The 14,239-nt window shown below is 37.7% G+C and overlaps 1 protein-coding gene across 1 annotated transcript; it reads left to right on the top strand.

Annotated features, from left to right (window-relative positions):
* Positions 1-9,746: 9,746 nt before the first annotated feature.
* LOC102701785 (E3 ubiquitin-protein ligase RGLG2) lies at positions 9,747-14,233 on the top strand. Its single transcript, XM_006646524.3, has 11 exons — positions 9,747-10,389; positions 11,216-11,300; positions 11,394-11,534; positions 11,619-11,732; positions 11,816-11,913; positions 12,403-12,482; positions 12,649-12,754; positions 12,851-12,978; positions 13,082-13,274; positions 13,361-13,417; positions 13,544-14,233. Exons 1-11 carry the CDS (start codon positions 10,078-10,080, stop codon positions 13,622-13,624), a joined length of 1,395 nt encoding a protein of 464 aa, XP_006646587.2. The 5' UTR covers positions 9,747-10,077; the 3' UTR covers positions 13,625-14,233.
* The last annotated feature ends 6 nt before the right edge of the window (positions 14,234-14,239 follow it).

Genomic DNA, 14,239 nt, shown 5'->3' with positions numbered 1-14,239 from the left:
AACGAGAAAAAGCAATCCCTATGACGACAACGATATCCAACAAGAGGATACGTGTTACCTCGAAACCTAAGAGGATATTTGGCTGAGGCCACGTCCTTACCACCTTGCCTCGAAAGCTGAACTTCGATGCTAAGCCTGTTTAAGTTGAGCCTGATCCGACCTGACCATGCACTAGGGTGGGCATATGCTTACATATTGAAGCTCGAAACCCAAAAAAACCCTAAATTTTTATAAGAGGCTAGGTTCAAGAAAGCCCGAAAAAACCAGAGGTCCGATCAATCCCACGTCTTATTTTTCTCTTAGCTGTCGGGCTCAGGCATGGGTCTTTTGGTAGGGCTTTTCTAGGCCTGGCCCAAGGTCTAAACATGCCTATTTGGGACCATCACCCCGAGCTAGCAACCTTGATCTGGTTGGCCTAAGGTGTGTTACTCGAGTTGGCCGTCAGGTTAGGATACCCAGGGCATCCCTCACCCTGAGCTCAGGTACTTTCCATATATGATCTTAGGGGTATGGTAAGCCCCAACCACTCTACGTAGTACATTTAATGTAGTCGATAAGATATCTTGTGCAGTTGTGCTAGTCAGCACATATATGCTTATGTTTATAGGATAAGAATATGAGTGGGATATAGAATTGATAGAAAACATTTGATGGGATGGATATATTTCATTGTGAGCGATGACGACAGAAGAGTCATAGGTGGTATGGATATGTCATGTCTCTTGCTTCCTCCATCATTGGTAGACTTGATTGGTAGGGCCATGTTGAGAGACGTTCTCGCAAGCCCACTCTTCGTTGTCGATAAGACATGTCATACCTAACTTTTATTGAAGGGTCTTATAAGTATCTCACATCATTGCTATATTATTATTTTTAATTATTGAGAATATACCATTTGGTTTTTTCATAAAAAACCAAATAATTACTCCCGAATATTTTAAAAACTCAATATTAAAAACGAGCATTTTAAAAAAACTGGATGGATTATCGCACCACAGGGTTATAGTCATAACCATGAAATAAGACGTTTTTAACGTCTTTAAAAAATATCTTGAGGTATAAAAAATTCTGGTATAAAATTTGGGTGCCTTAATATACATTGCATCTTAAATAAAGATAATAAAATTTTACAATAAAAAATAGGGTAACTTAACCTACTTTTCTAAGGACAACTCCATGAAATAATTGTGCGTGGTATGTCAAACACCGCCCTAGACATTCACTGGTCTCATAGAGTCATAGGGCTCCATCGTTTCACAGTTGTAACTGCTTATAAGCCAAAATTTAAATTGTAGAACTTAATTTTAAACTTGGTTTTGGAGTTTTTTCATTATGGTTTCTTTTACACATTTTAATTTTAAGTCACTAAGACACATATATATAAATTTTATCTGTAAATTATTTTTCGTTTGTAAAAACGTGTTATCGTTTATTCCTTGGAAAGCGAAACTATGCCAGCCATAGGTACGTTCGCCGAGAAGAATTCCCGGCAAGCTAACGCGCGCATCACTATCCCCCGCGGCGAAGTTGGCGTCCCGCGGGCGCGCACGTTCGTACCGCGCGCGTAAGCGGCGCCCACGCCGGCCGAATTTACTTCACATGGAACCCTGCGCACGCAAACGGCAAATCCGAACCCGAAACGACTAGCGCTAGAAGTAGTAGCAGAACGGCGTGTCGTCCCCCCCCCCCCCCCCCGGCCAATTCCTAGTAGCGTCAAAGTTTGTAAGGGTTTTTCCTCCCCCCCCCCCCCCCCCCGATGTTGCCAGCAACCGAGTACTTTCTCTATAAAAAAAACCAATTCTCGTCCAGCGTTTGACCATTTGTCTTATTTAAAAAAAATTTAGAAAATTAAAAAAAAATAGTCACATGTAAAACACTATTTATAATTTATCATCTAACAAAAATAAAAATATTAATCGCAAAAAAATTAAATAAGACGAAGAATCAAAAATTATAGGTAAAAATAAAAAATTAATTTATCTTGGGACGGAGGAAGTAACCGACACATAGGTTTCGTATAGTTTTGTTTCAGATGCTTTTGTTAAAAGACTTCAATAAAAAGGTGATCAGCCTATCTAGAAACTGCATGTTGGTAGCAATCGGAAAAGGCATGCCGCTTTTGCCTACTCATTTTCGCTCTGGAACGGATTTTTCATTTCCGCGTTTCGCAACTTGCAAGCCATTGATTTTTTTAGTATTTTTAAAGCATTTTTGTTTTTCCAATTTTAAAACTATGCCCTTAGAAAACTTATTTTTTTATTTGAATCTTTTGCTCGCGTGAACATGTCCAGAGGGATAATATTCTTCACTAACGTGATAAAATAATATTGTCATGCTAGTACCGCGTGGTAAAAAAATGTTATCGTGTCAGTTTGGTTGACGTAACATTATTATTTCGCGATGCTCGACAGGATGACGTGATATATCCAATCCTGAAAATAGGTTTTTAGAAAGTTTAGTTTTAAATAAAAAATTAAAGAAAATCCAAGTTTGCCAGCGATGACTTGATCAACTTAGTAGTAATAATGACCCTATTGAACAGTTTTGCAGATTAGTATGGTTCGGCCACATTTCTGCCCCACTTCCTTCTCCAACCAACCATTTGACCCTAGTCTTGCAAACCGGCAATTAGTCAGCACCAATCGATTAATTAACCGAGCAACGTAGCTAGGGTGAATAAAGAAAATGAGGCGCATATATAAAAAGATGACTGATAATAAGATGTTTGGTGCATGTTACTTAACCCGGTCCACCACGTAATCTAGGGATTCAAATTCAATTAACCTCAGAACCCAAAAAGGCAACAATAAAATACCTCCGGCTGCGGCAAGCTGGGTGAGGTTGGACGTCTCAGATCGATCAGTGCATGATGATTCTTTTAAGAAAACTGGTTCGAAATGGCTGCTGACCTTCGATGCTAAGCCATTTTGGTTTCTTCTGAGTTAAGTGTATCTCGTCATTTTCATATATATCCAGCAGCGTACAAATACGTTGGAAACTCTCATGTATATTCAGTGGATAGCTCGTCGATGTCATTCCTTATTGTACTATTTTGGCCACGTTTGTCCACCCCTCTAAGAGCAAGTTTAATATTATAACTAACTACTAGCTCCAATTTAACTATAGCTAACCTAATAGTCAATTCATACAATAGTTATCTACAAAACATCATGTACCACATATCATACACATATTTTGTCTTTAAGCGTGTGTGCAGCTGGTTACAAATTAGCAGCTCATCTATCTTCTCTCTTCCATCTTATCCCTTTAAAGTATGCTTATGACTGGTTTATAGCCTACTATTGTACCTGCTCTAAGTTAACTTACTCTCTCGTTTTTCACGCGCACGTTTTCGGAACGGCTAAACGATGTATTTTTCAAAAATTATCTATAGGAAAGTTGTTTTAAAAAATCATATTAATCTATTTTATATTTTTTAATAATTAATTAATCATATATTAATTTATTACAATATTTTTCGTGCTGCATAAGTTAAAACTTATCCCTACTCAAACGAACGTGATCTTTGTGTTTCATGACGAGGTGTATATCAGAGAAATGCCAGCCACTGTACCGGTTTGCCCACACAGCCTGCTATTAAGGTGGTGTTTAGTTACCAAAATTTTTTGGCAAAAATATCACATTGAACGTTTGACTGAATATCGGAAGGGGTTTTCGGACACGAATAAAAAAACAAATTTCACGGCTAGTCTAGAAACCGCGAGACGAATCTTTTGAGCCTAATTAATCTGTCATTAGTACATGTTAATTACTGTAGCACTTATGGCTAATCATAAACTAATTAGGTTCAAAAGATTCGTCTCAATGTGTAATTAGTGTTTTGGTTCATCTATATTTAATGTTTTATTTAGATGTTCAAAAATTCGATGTGATGTATTTGAAAATAAATTTTGGGAACTTAACCAGACCTAAACACGGCTACATATATCATCTTTACATGTACTTCGTCCACGGCCAGCTTTCACTTAGGTGTCTGCGAAATGATGGGTCAACCAGCCGCCTAGCAAAATCGATTATTGTAGACGGGTCTCTCGACTTGACCGACTACAATAATTTTTTATATTTTAATTTGTTTAAACGTTTAAAAATATAATTTTTAATTTAGTCGATACCTACAAGCTCACATGCCCATATTACAAGCCACACTATTATTTTTTAGACGAAATGTGTACCAATATCATTTATGAGATTTAAACTCAGACATCCGTTCGTACTCCTTATTACCATTACACAATCATCACTTGTTGGTTTGGAACCACTGTATTATATTTTTTACTTGGCAAAATTTACTACGGGGCATCGAAAAACGCGTAATTAGCCGGTCACGAATTTGCTGCAGGACACCACAAAAGTGTGGTAATTAGCTATAGGGCACTCCGGCCGATTTTTTTTATTACTTCCGGTGTCAAAAATTCTAAAAATAACGAGATTGGCCTCGGCGGACAACCCGTCAAAAATATTTGGAACTCTAAACCATCAAAATTTTTAAAAAATAAACCATGAAGTTTTAGATCTCATCAAAACCTATTATTTTGATATAAAGTTTATTTTTATCTGACTGAAAAAATTAGGTGTGAAATATGTATTATTTTAAAATTTGTTTTTCGTAAGTAGACCATGAAGAGATCCATCTATATTCTATAAAAACATATCAACCCAGACGAACCTATTAGTGGTTTGTCTTCGAAAATATCATTATCTTTTCGGGCGGTTCTTTTACTGACCCGCTTGCTATATAGGTTTGCATACAGGCCATAAATCTCCATCGTGACTGAGCACATAGTAGGTTATCTCTCTCATGACTCGTTTGGAATTTAAAAGAAAGGGTTGTGCACAAACATTGTTTTCTTACGGTGAAACCCGTAAGTCGTCGTTGAATTGTATCGCCGACGCGAGTCCTTGATGAATGCAAGCGTAGGTCGCGTGACGTAGAGACTAGCACAGAGGAGTCTTCCTGAATACTGCCCTGTTTAGTTCCCCAAATTTTTTCTCTAAATACCTTATCGAATATTTAGACAATTAAATAGAGCATTAAATATACACGAACATTAAAACTAATTGCACAGTTATAAAGAAATAGTGAGATGAATTTTTTGAGCCTAATTAATACATGATTAGCCATGAGTGCTACAGTAACCAACATGTGCCAATGACGGATTAATTAGACTCAAAAAGTTCGTCTCATGGTTTTCAGGCGGAATCTGAAATTCGCTTTTTTATTTGTGTCTAAAAACACTTTCCGATATCCAGTCAAACGTTCGATGCAACCCTTTTACCCAAAAAAAATTAACAACTAAACAAGGCCTGAGAAAAATAATTAAAGAATGTATGAATATATTATTCTAGCCATTCGCTTGATTGATACTACCTCTATTCCACGATAACTTAAAAAATTGATTTCCGTGTCCAACGTTTGAATATTCATTTTATTTAAAAAATTTATAAAAGACTTAGATATTATTCACGTATAAAGTACTATTCATTTTTTTATCAATCATAATTTTTTTAAATGAGACGAAGAATCAAAGTATTAGTATCTAAGAATAGAAAAATAAATTTATTTTGAGATAGAGGTAGCAGTAAAATAACAAGGTGCTTCTCTTGTTTGTCTATGGAAGAATCCTATATGTGAACGGAGGTGATAGTTTAAGAAGTGAGCTTAACTTAATGGGTTAGATTTCCTGTGGATGAATCTATTCGTCTAGATTTAAATCCTAACTTTAATATGTATAATTGTATATTATATGACTAATAATTTTAACAATAGGAAACGTGATAAATTTAAAGATATTCTTCAAATGTACTTATAATATTAATGTAGTTCTAGGTTGTACGTACGTTACGTACGTACGTTTATGTGGACGAGCATATTCGTGTTATGAGCGTATATTTTGATACTCCGTACGTTTTGAAAAAAAACGTCGTTGGTCTATCTACGCTAGCGAGATCGTTTTGCCCATTGTTCTATGCAATTATCAGGCGAAGCTTTGATAAAATATAGACGAGTGTTTTTAGTGCTTTGAACTAAATTTAGGCTACTACTGATGCCTAAATTTACATTAAGAGAAAGCATGTATGACGAAAATTAATAATTCTAATTAAATTTTTTTCTGACTCGGGTTCCTGGGAACCCATGGTCTACCTAGCTCCGCCCCTGCAATTACGCATGGTTGGAACTTAGAAGCGGTGCCAACGAAATCAGATCAGTGGGGTGGAATAGTGTGCTGCAGAAAAAAAATGAAATTTTTTTGGTAGAAAAAAATGAATTTCTTCACCAAGTATCAAATGGGTTGTACTCCAAAAGACGGTTAATCTCAACCAATTTAATTTAATCAAACGGCTGAAGAAATTTTGGATGACGTGGCTGCACATTAAACTGTTTTTATCGTAATTGTATTAAGTGTCCTATAAAAATAAAGCTAAGTTATATCAACCTCAAGGAACTCTACACTTAAGAATTAAGACCTGCCCAAATGCCACGAAACTGCACATGCATTTAAATAGCTTCTATCTTAATCCACTACTAGTATGCACCACTTGCTGATACCATCGACCAACTTGCCATAGATAGTAATTAGGAGGTTATTGGTTGGACCAAGAGCATGGACCATTTCAATAACCCGAAGTTCTTGAGACAACTTAACGTCCTAGATATGTACGTCCTCGAAATCTATTACTCCATCCAGTCAACCATATTTATTATTTAGAATAAGATTTAGTTAAACTTTTAAAATTTTAATTATCCATAATTTCTTAATTGCTTATTTTAAATACAAAAATAAGATGATGCATATATATTCTCCTTGAAAAATACAATTATATCATAAACTTATTGTATTTATAAATTTATTTTTACACAAAATTGCTTATCATAATGATTGATCAACATAATGATTGATCGTGGATTTTGGAGATTATGTTCTAGTTTGAGGAATACAAGGACTTGTAAATTGCTGGAAAGAAACACGGTTATTAAATAATTCTCTCCAAGCATAGATGAACATTTAACAAATAGGTGTTATCTGGTGATATTTAAGTAGGTTTTTAATCAATTTGTGATCCGTGAGTCGTAGCTGTCCATCCTATAACCTTTATAATTAAAGCAAAGGTCTAAATAAATTATACTATTAAAAACAACTGAAATATTTATTTCCTTATAAAAAACTGTTAGCTAGTATCAAATAAGATGTGAAGTGTTAGGTACTACCTCCGTTTTATATTGTAAAACTTTCTAGCCTAGCATAAATTCATCAATTGATAAGTATATATAATTTATATATATGTATAGATTCATTAACCTCCATATAAATCTAGATAAGACTAAACATTTTAAAACGGAGGAGTACTAAAGTTGGAATTGGGCGAGAAATTTGCCCTTCCTGCGCGGGCTTGAACAAACCTCCCCTGTAGGCCAGGCTTCAACAAGGACCTCATGTGCGTCAATAAAAATAACATCGTTTGGTTAATTTACAAGCCAATGTCTAGTCTTGGAAAAGTCTAAAGAAACGAGTAGTGGAGTAATTGGAAAGGATCAAGTATAATATAATATCATGCGTATAGCACGTTAAATTTATAAAACAAAAATGGCGTGCATGAAGTTTGTACAGGCCATAACATTGACTCTGTAACAATAAAGCTTACTACAAAGTCTATATAAACATTAGATGTACATCTTATTAGATATTTGCGGAAACAATGATGATTATTAACAACTTCATCACTAAATCACGATCAGAATACACACACACACACACACATATATATATATATATATATATATATATATGCATGCTACTCCAAAAGTATACATATATAGACGAGAATAAGATTATTATTATGATATAAAATATTTCTTCTACTATTTCCGTTCCATAAAAAACTTTATTTTTATCTCTCCTCATTGTGGACTTCATTTATAGAAGAATTATCACTTTAGAGTTTGGTAAATAGGGACATCGCATTGAACTTTGAAAAAGTATGGAACACATGTATTGATATTTGAAAAAGTAAATGGCATTTTAATATTTCTTGCTTTGTATTGATTCTTATGTTGTAAGCTCTTTTTAGAACGGAGGGAGTACCGAAGAGAGAATTTCGATCATCCATTTTCCATGTTTTAAAACTTCTCCCCTCTTACAAAAATAGTTAGCCTAAAAATCGTTATGCTATATAGACCCTGTTTGGATCCTAGTCCCTGTCACATCGGATGCTTGGATACTAATTAGAAGTATTAGATATAAACTATTAATAAAACCCACCCCATACTCTGGACTATTTCGCGAGACGAATCTATTGAGCATAATTAGTCCATAATTAGTGAAGGTGATGCTACAGTAAACATTTGTTAATCATGAATTAGTTAGGCTTAAAAATTTATCTAATGAAATAGTCTTTATTTATACAATTAGTTTTGTTATCAGTCTATATTTAATACTTTTAATTAACGTCCAAACATCCGATGTTACGAGAGATAAAAAATACCCCTGGTTCCAAACAGCCACGTAGAAAAACCAAACGGCCAACTCGGCTCAAATTCTTCAGTATAATATAACCAAATTAGAAAAAACAGATGCAACGATGTGCTCATAAGTCATAGCTATCATGAAAATTTCCAACAGTTAGCTAAAACAGTTACATTTGGATGAAATCTACAGTTCTATACACGTAGTTACTCCATCCGTATTAAAATACGACGCCATTGATTTTTTAACTCATATTTAATCATTCATCTTATTTAAAATATTATATAGTTATTATTTATTTTGTTATAAATAAACACATTACTAAATATATTTTAATTATAACTCACATTTTCATAAATTTATATAATTTTTTTAATAAAACAAATGATTACATGTGTGCAAAAGAGTTAGTGACATTATCTATTAAAATAGTATATTACTAAGCTACAAACATTCCATTCAAGCATGATAAACCTGTAGTAGCACAATCAACTTTTCCTAATCTATTTGGATCACTGTTGCAACCTGTCCACCTGGTGATCGAATGCACAATGTCACCACTACCATCACATGGCTCCCACAAAAGTGACTTCTCCTTTTAAGTCTATACTACTATCTCCAATTCCCCCATCCTCGGATTCCCTCTCCAAATCCACCCAACAATCCAACTTCTGTCCGCTTCGAAAACGGACGACGCTTATTTACCGTGATTTTTCCTGGCTTAATGGCTGACGTAGGAGGGGTGTTAGGAAGGGATTAAAACTTGTAAGATGTTTGGACGCTTATTATAAGCATTAAACGTAGATTATTAATAAAACTCATCTATAATCTTAGACTATAAATTTATTGAGCCTAATCAATCCATGATTAATCTATATGATGTTACAGTAAAGATACATTAATTATAAATTAATTAGGCTTAAAAAATTATCACATGAATTAACCCTTATTTCTGTAATTAGTTTTATAAGTAGTGTACGTTTAATACTCTAAAATTCATCTAATACGGAAACAAACGCTGCTAAGTCCGATAACTGTCATACCTCATGTTAGCGTGAAAAGTAAAGTCAAATGATCCTGATCCCTTGATAACACCCAAACCAAACAATTTCACGCGGAGTTAAACCGGCGGGAAATTTTCCCGGACGTGAGAAGCCTCTCTGCGGAAAAAGTTGGAGTTTTGACGAGGCGTGGTTGGATCGAATATTCAGATATATATACTCGGGTGAATCCTCCCTGCTGGCTTTCGTTCCCCTTGCCCCGTGACACCACCACCACCACCGCGCTGCAGTGCAGAAGCGTCCAACCAACCAACAACCAGCTCACGCCGAGGCGCGGGCGAAGGAGACTCGAAGCCTCCGCGTCTCTTCCACCCCAAAACCAAGCCGCGGAGGCGGCGCCGCGAGCGGTTGCGTTGCGTACTCACCTTGGTCGTCGTCGTCGTCGTAGCCCGCGGCCGTCGACTCGGCTCAGCCACCGCCACCGCCGCCGCCGCGTTCGCACCCGAAGTAGATATACGCGGAAGAGGGTTGGGTGATTTGGTCGATCGATTGGATTTGGTTCTTTTTTTTGTTCTGCGCGGGATCTGGTTGAGATGGGAGGAGGGCAGTCGAGGAGCCCGCGGGAGGGGAGCGGCCACTTCAGGCACTCGCGGTCGTTCCCGCAGCAGCCGGCGCAGCCGTGGGGCGGCGGGTATGGCTATCCGCAGGACCCGCAGGTGGGCGGCGGCTACGGTGCGCCGCAGCCGGGGCCATACGCGGCGCCGTACCCGGCTTACCAGCAGCAGCCACCGCCGATGCCGTCCCCATCCGCGGCGCAGCAGCCGGCCCGGGCGGGAGGCGCCTCCAAGCCGCGGCTTGACCGCCGCTACTCGCGGATCGCCGACGACTACCACTCGGTGGATCAGGTATCTGTCTATTCGAGCATCATCCTGGCGATTCTGTACGTTCCTTTGGATATTCGATATTACTTTTTGGGGGAGCATCGAATCGAATTTTGGTTGATTCGAGCACTCCGCTCGTGCAGGCCTTTCATTGCGTAGGTCCCTTAATTTCGATCCCCCCCCCCCCCCCCATCTTAGTTAGTCAACCTGCATCTGCAGCCAGATGAAACCTCATATTAGGAATACTGGTGGATTGATTTGATGTGTTGCAAAACCGGAACGAGATGACTACGGGTTAAGCGGAGCCTGCTGGTCAACTGTCCTTCACTGTTGATAAAGAATTAAAAAAAGTTTGTGGTGAGCTTGGGCATTATTGGGGTCTCCAGCTATGGGCCAACCATAATTATTGTTGTAGTTGGTCTATTTTGTTTGATCTTCTGGAAGAAACGATGAGTGGCAAATTAGGATGAATCAATCGAGTCCAGAGGAGTTTCTGAATGTTCGTGTCCATTATGTGTCAATTGGTGGCCGTTCATTTTATGATGGTACAAACTTGTGCATCATTTTTCAATTTCACACTTCCACATTTCTGAATACATGGTTTATTCTTTCCATTCGAGTTCTCTGTCTGTTTGCTTTCAATTTTTGTTTCACGACGCACGTAAAGTTAATGTTCACAACTGGTTGCCTATCAATAAAAGTTATTTTCATCTGTTTTCTTTAAGTTTTTCTAATATTTCTGTATACTGGTCTCTTAGCCATTACAATTGTCACACACATAAGCAAACATTTAGGTATTTGTTGTGTTGCTTTATTACCATGAAGTGATTTGTTGAGAATTTATTTGTAGGTTACTGATGCACTAGCTCAAGCAGGACTTGAGTCTTCGAATCTTATTGTTGGCATTGATTTCACAAAGAGCAATGAATGGACAGGTTAGTACTAATGAACCGTCATTCACCTAATTGTCTTACCAGTCTCTTCTGCTGCTTTGCACCTTGATGCTTATGATTTGTTTCTGTTTACAGGGAAATTTTCCTTCCATGGACGCAGTTTACATTACATTAGCAATGTACCTAATCCTTATGAACAAGCAATCTCTATCATTGGACAGACACTGTCGAAATTTGATGAAGATAATATGATTCCTTGTTTCGGTTTTGGAGATGGTAATGATTCTGTTCACTACCTGACAACTTCTCACGCTATATTATAAATTGTCTAATCATAATTCAACTGGGTGTCTTTTTCAGCATCAACACATGACCAAGATGTCTTTTGTTTTTATCCTGATGAGAGACCTTGCAATGGATTCTCAGAAGCTCTAGACCAATACAGGGAACTTGTTCCACACTTGCGCTTAGCTGGTAAGCTGATGTTACCCATTGATTCCTTTTAATCTGGTTCTGTATTTGTGCTAATTTGACGTTGGAATATTGTTTTTGAACAGGACCAACATCATTTGCACCAATCATTGAGATGGCAATGACTATTGTGGAGCAAAGCGGTGGACAATACCATGTTCTTCTGATAATTGCTGATGGACAGGTACTGCGCAACACACTACTCTCTTGTACTGACAGTTAATATGTATGAACACACCTAGACTACTCATTGCGTTACAGTACAAGTTAGTTGTTTTCCTTGACTTCACTTTTCTTAAGTAAAGCATTCATGCTGAAATTATGTTTTTCCCCTATGAGTCATTGTTTTCAACGAACTATTATAAAGCTTTGAGTTACAGAATATCTTTCCATAAATGGAGTTTCACATGCTGGTATCGTGGACTATTGATTTTGAGGACTAGAAATGTCCCACTAGGCCTATTGTATTCCATCTGAAGCTTGTCATAATGTCATTTGATACTCTCTGATGTTTTTTACCAGTCTGAAAATTTGGATCCACTAGATCCTGACCTTGGTCGCACAATTTTTATTTGGGGTTATTGTTTAATCAATTGATGTGTTCTACCTGTTGTACAAACCTAACAACTACAGAATTCGTTCTGTTCCCTTATTAACTGATATGTTATCACAGGTTACAAGGAGTGTGGATACTGCATCTGGGCAGCTAAGTTCACAAGAGCAAAAGACCGTTGATGCTATTGTGAGGGCTAGGTCTGTCCTTTATAAGTTCCTTTTGTTACTCTTGTTCTGATATGCTCATACTGCAATGCTATCTTACTCTTGTTTTTACAGAGTTTATTAGACATGTTCGCAGAGTTTGCATTGCCTCTGTCATGGATGTTGGCTCATTATTTTGCTTTCTGGTTTTTGTCTGCAGTGAGTTACCTTTATCTATTGTGCTAGTTGGAGTTGGCGATGGCCCCTGGGACATGATGAAAGAGTTTGATGACAACATTCCTTCTCGTGCTTTTGACAATTTTCAAGTAAATTGTTGAGAATCATAACGAACCTATGTAGACATGTTTGTATATTGTAAATGAATATCGTTACTTACTACTGATGATCTATTACCTGTGCAGTTTGTGAATTTTTCGGAGATCATGTCAAAAAACATGCCACAATCAAGGAAAGAGGCAGCATTTGCTCTATCAGCCTTGATGGAGATACCGCAACAATATAAAGCAACTGTTGAATTAGGAATTTTAGGGTATGTCCCTGCCACCTTCTTTGTACATAAATGTTTTAGTTTGTGGAATTATTAATTCACTCTGTAGTTTATACTGACTCCTATCAATGTGGTCTGGCATCAGTCGTCGCTCTTTGAAGTCACCAGAAAGGGTTCCTCTGCCACCCCCTACTGGAAGCCACGGTGCTTCTTCATATGGATCAAAAAGTTTTAGTAAACCAACTACTTACCCACAAAGTAGTACATCATCATATCCTCACTATGAATCTGCACAGAGTGCAACCCCTGCTGCACCTTCTTCTACCTATGATAACCAGGTAAACCTTCTTGTGCGGTGAATACATGTTCAATCTCACACATTCGCAGAATTTTGAGTGTCTCAACTTACAATTTTTTTTTGCAGGTTTGCCCTATCTGCCTCGTGAACCCCAAAGATATGGCGTTTGGCTGCGGACACCAGGTGAAACACTTACCCTCATGCTAGATTTAGTGCCTTGTTACTTCTTGGGGCAGTCATTCACCTTTTGTGGGCTTGTTGAAATGTCAGCGTCATTATCATTTTCTAACAAAAGTATTTACTTTACAGACCTGCTGTGATTGTGGGCAAACCCTGGGTACATGCCCAATATGTCGCACTCCAATCTCCACAAGAATAAAGCTATACTAGCAATGGCAGTTTGGATCATTTGCGAATGGGTGGCATACTGGAGACCACCCTGTGTCACATTGGGTGACGGATTGTAGTATTGGATGCTTCAAGTGCAATCCATTCAAAGCCTTGAACGACTTGCAGAGTTCAGGGGACTGGGTTTGCACCGACAAGGATCGCAGGTTCAGCCTCCACCGCTCCAAGATGGTGGAGCAGGGGATGTCTCAAGTATTGAAACCCACTAGGAATGATCCGAACTCCAGTGCAAGAAGTGGGTTCATGAATATTGAAGGGTTATTGCAATTTTTCCATGATAAAACAACGAATTGAAGAAAGAAGGAAATGAAGAAGCTCTGACGGACCGAACAGCAGTCAGATTAGTCTAGTCAGTGTTAATTGCAACATGTGTACATACGGATGTTGGTTTCTTTACCGTGGCCGACATCAATTTTAGAGGATTCGTTTTCCCAGTGACGTTTTCATGCGAGATTTGTTTGTTTATTCATGCGCTTTGTACAAATATGCAGTTTTCTTATATGATTGAAGGTGAAATTGTCTTTTTTAACGGTACCATTTTTTTCTAGTGGATTGCCCGCTGCTTTTGTTCTGATGCCAGCATGCCTGCAAACTACC

The sequence above is a fragment of the Oryza brachyantha genome, chromosome 1 (genome assembly GCF_000231095.2).
Source record: "Oryza brachyantha chromosome 1, ObraRS2, whole genome shotgun sequence".
Taxonomy (NCBI): domain Eukaryota; kingdom Viridiplantae; phylum Streptophyta; class Magnoliopsida; order Poales; family Poaceae; genus Oryza; species Oryza brachyantha.
The sequence above is the reverse complement of the archived record's forward strand: the minus strand, read 5'-3'. Positions and strand labels throughout refer to the sequence as shown.

Coding starts and splice junctions, on each gene's coding strand:
- LOC102701785 (XM_006646524.3), top strand. CDS start 10,078: ATGGGAGGAGGGCAGTCGAGGAGCCCGCGGGAGGGGAGCGGCCACTTC. Junction 11,733..11,815: donor TCCACACTTGCGCTTAGCTG/GTAAGCTGATGT, acceptor GTTTTTGAACAG/GACCAACATCATTTGCACCA. Junction 13,418..13,543: donor CGTTTGGCTGCGGACACCAG/GTGAAACACTTA, acceptor TTTACTTTACAG/ACCTGCTGTGATTGTGGGCA.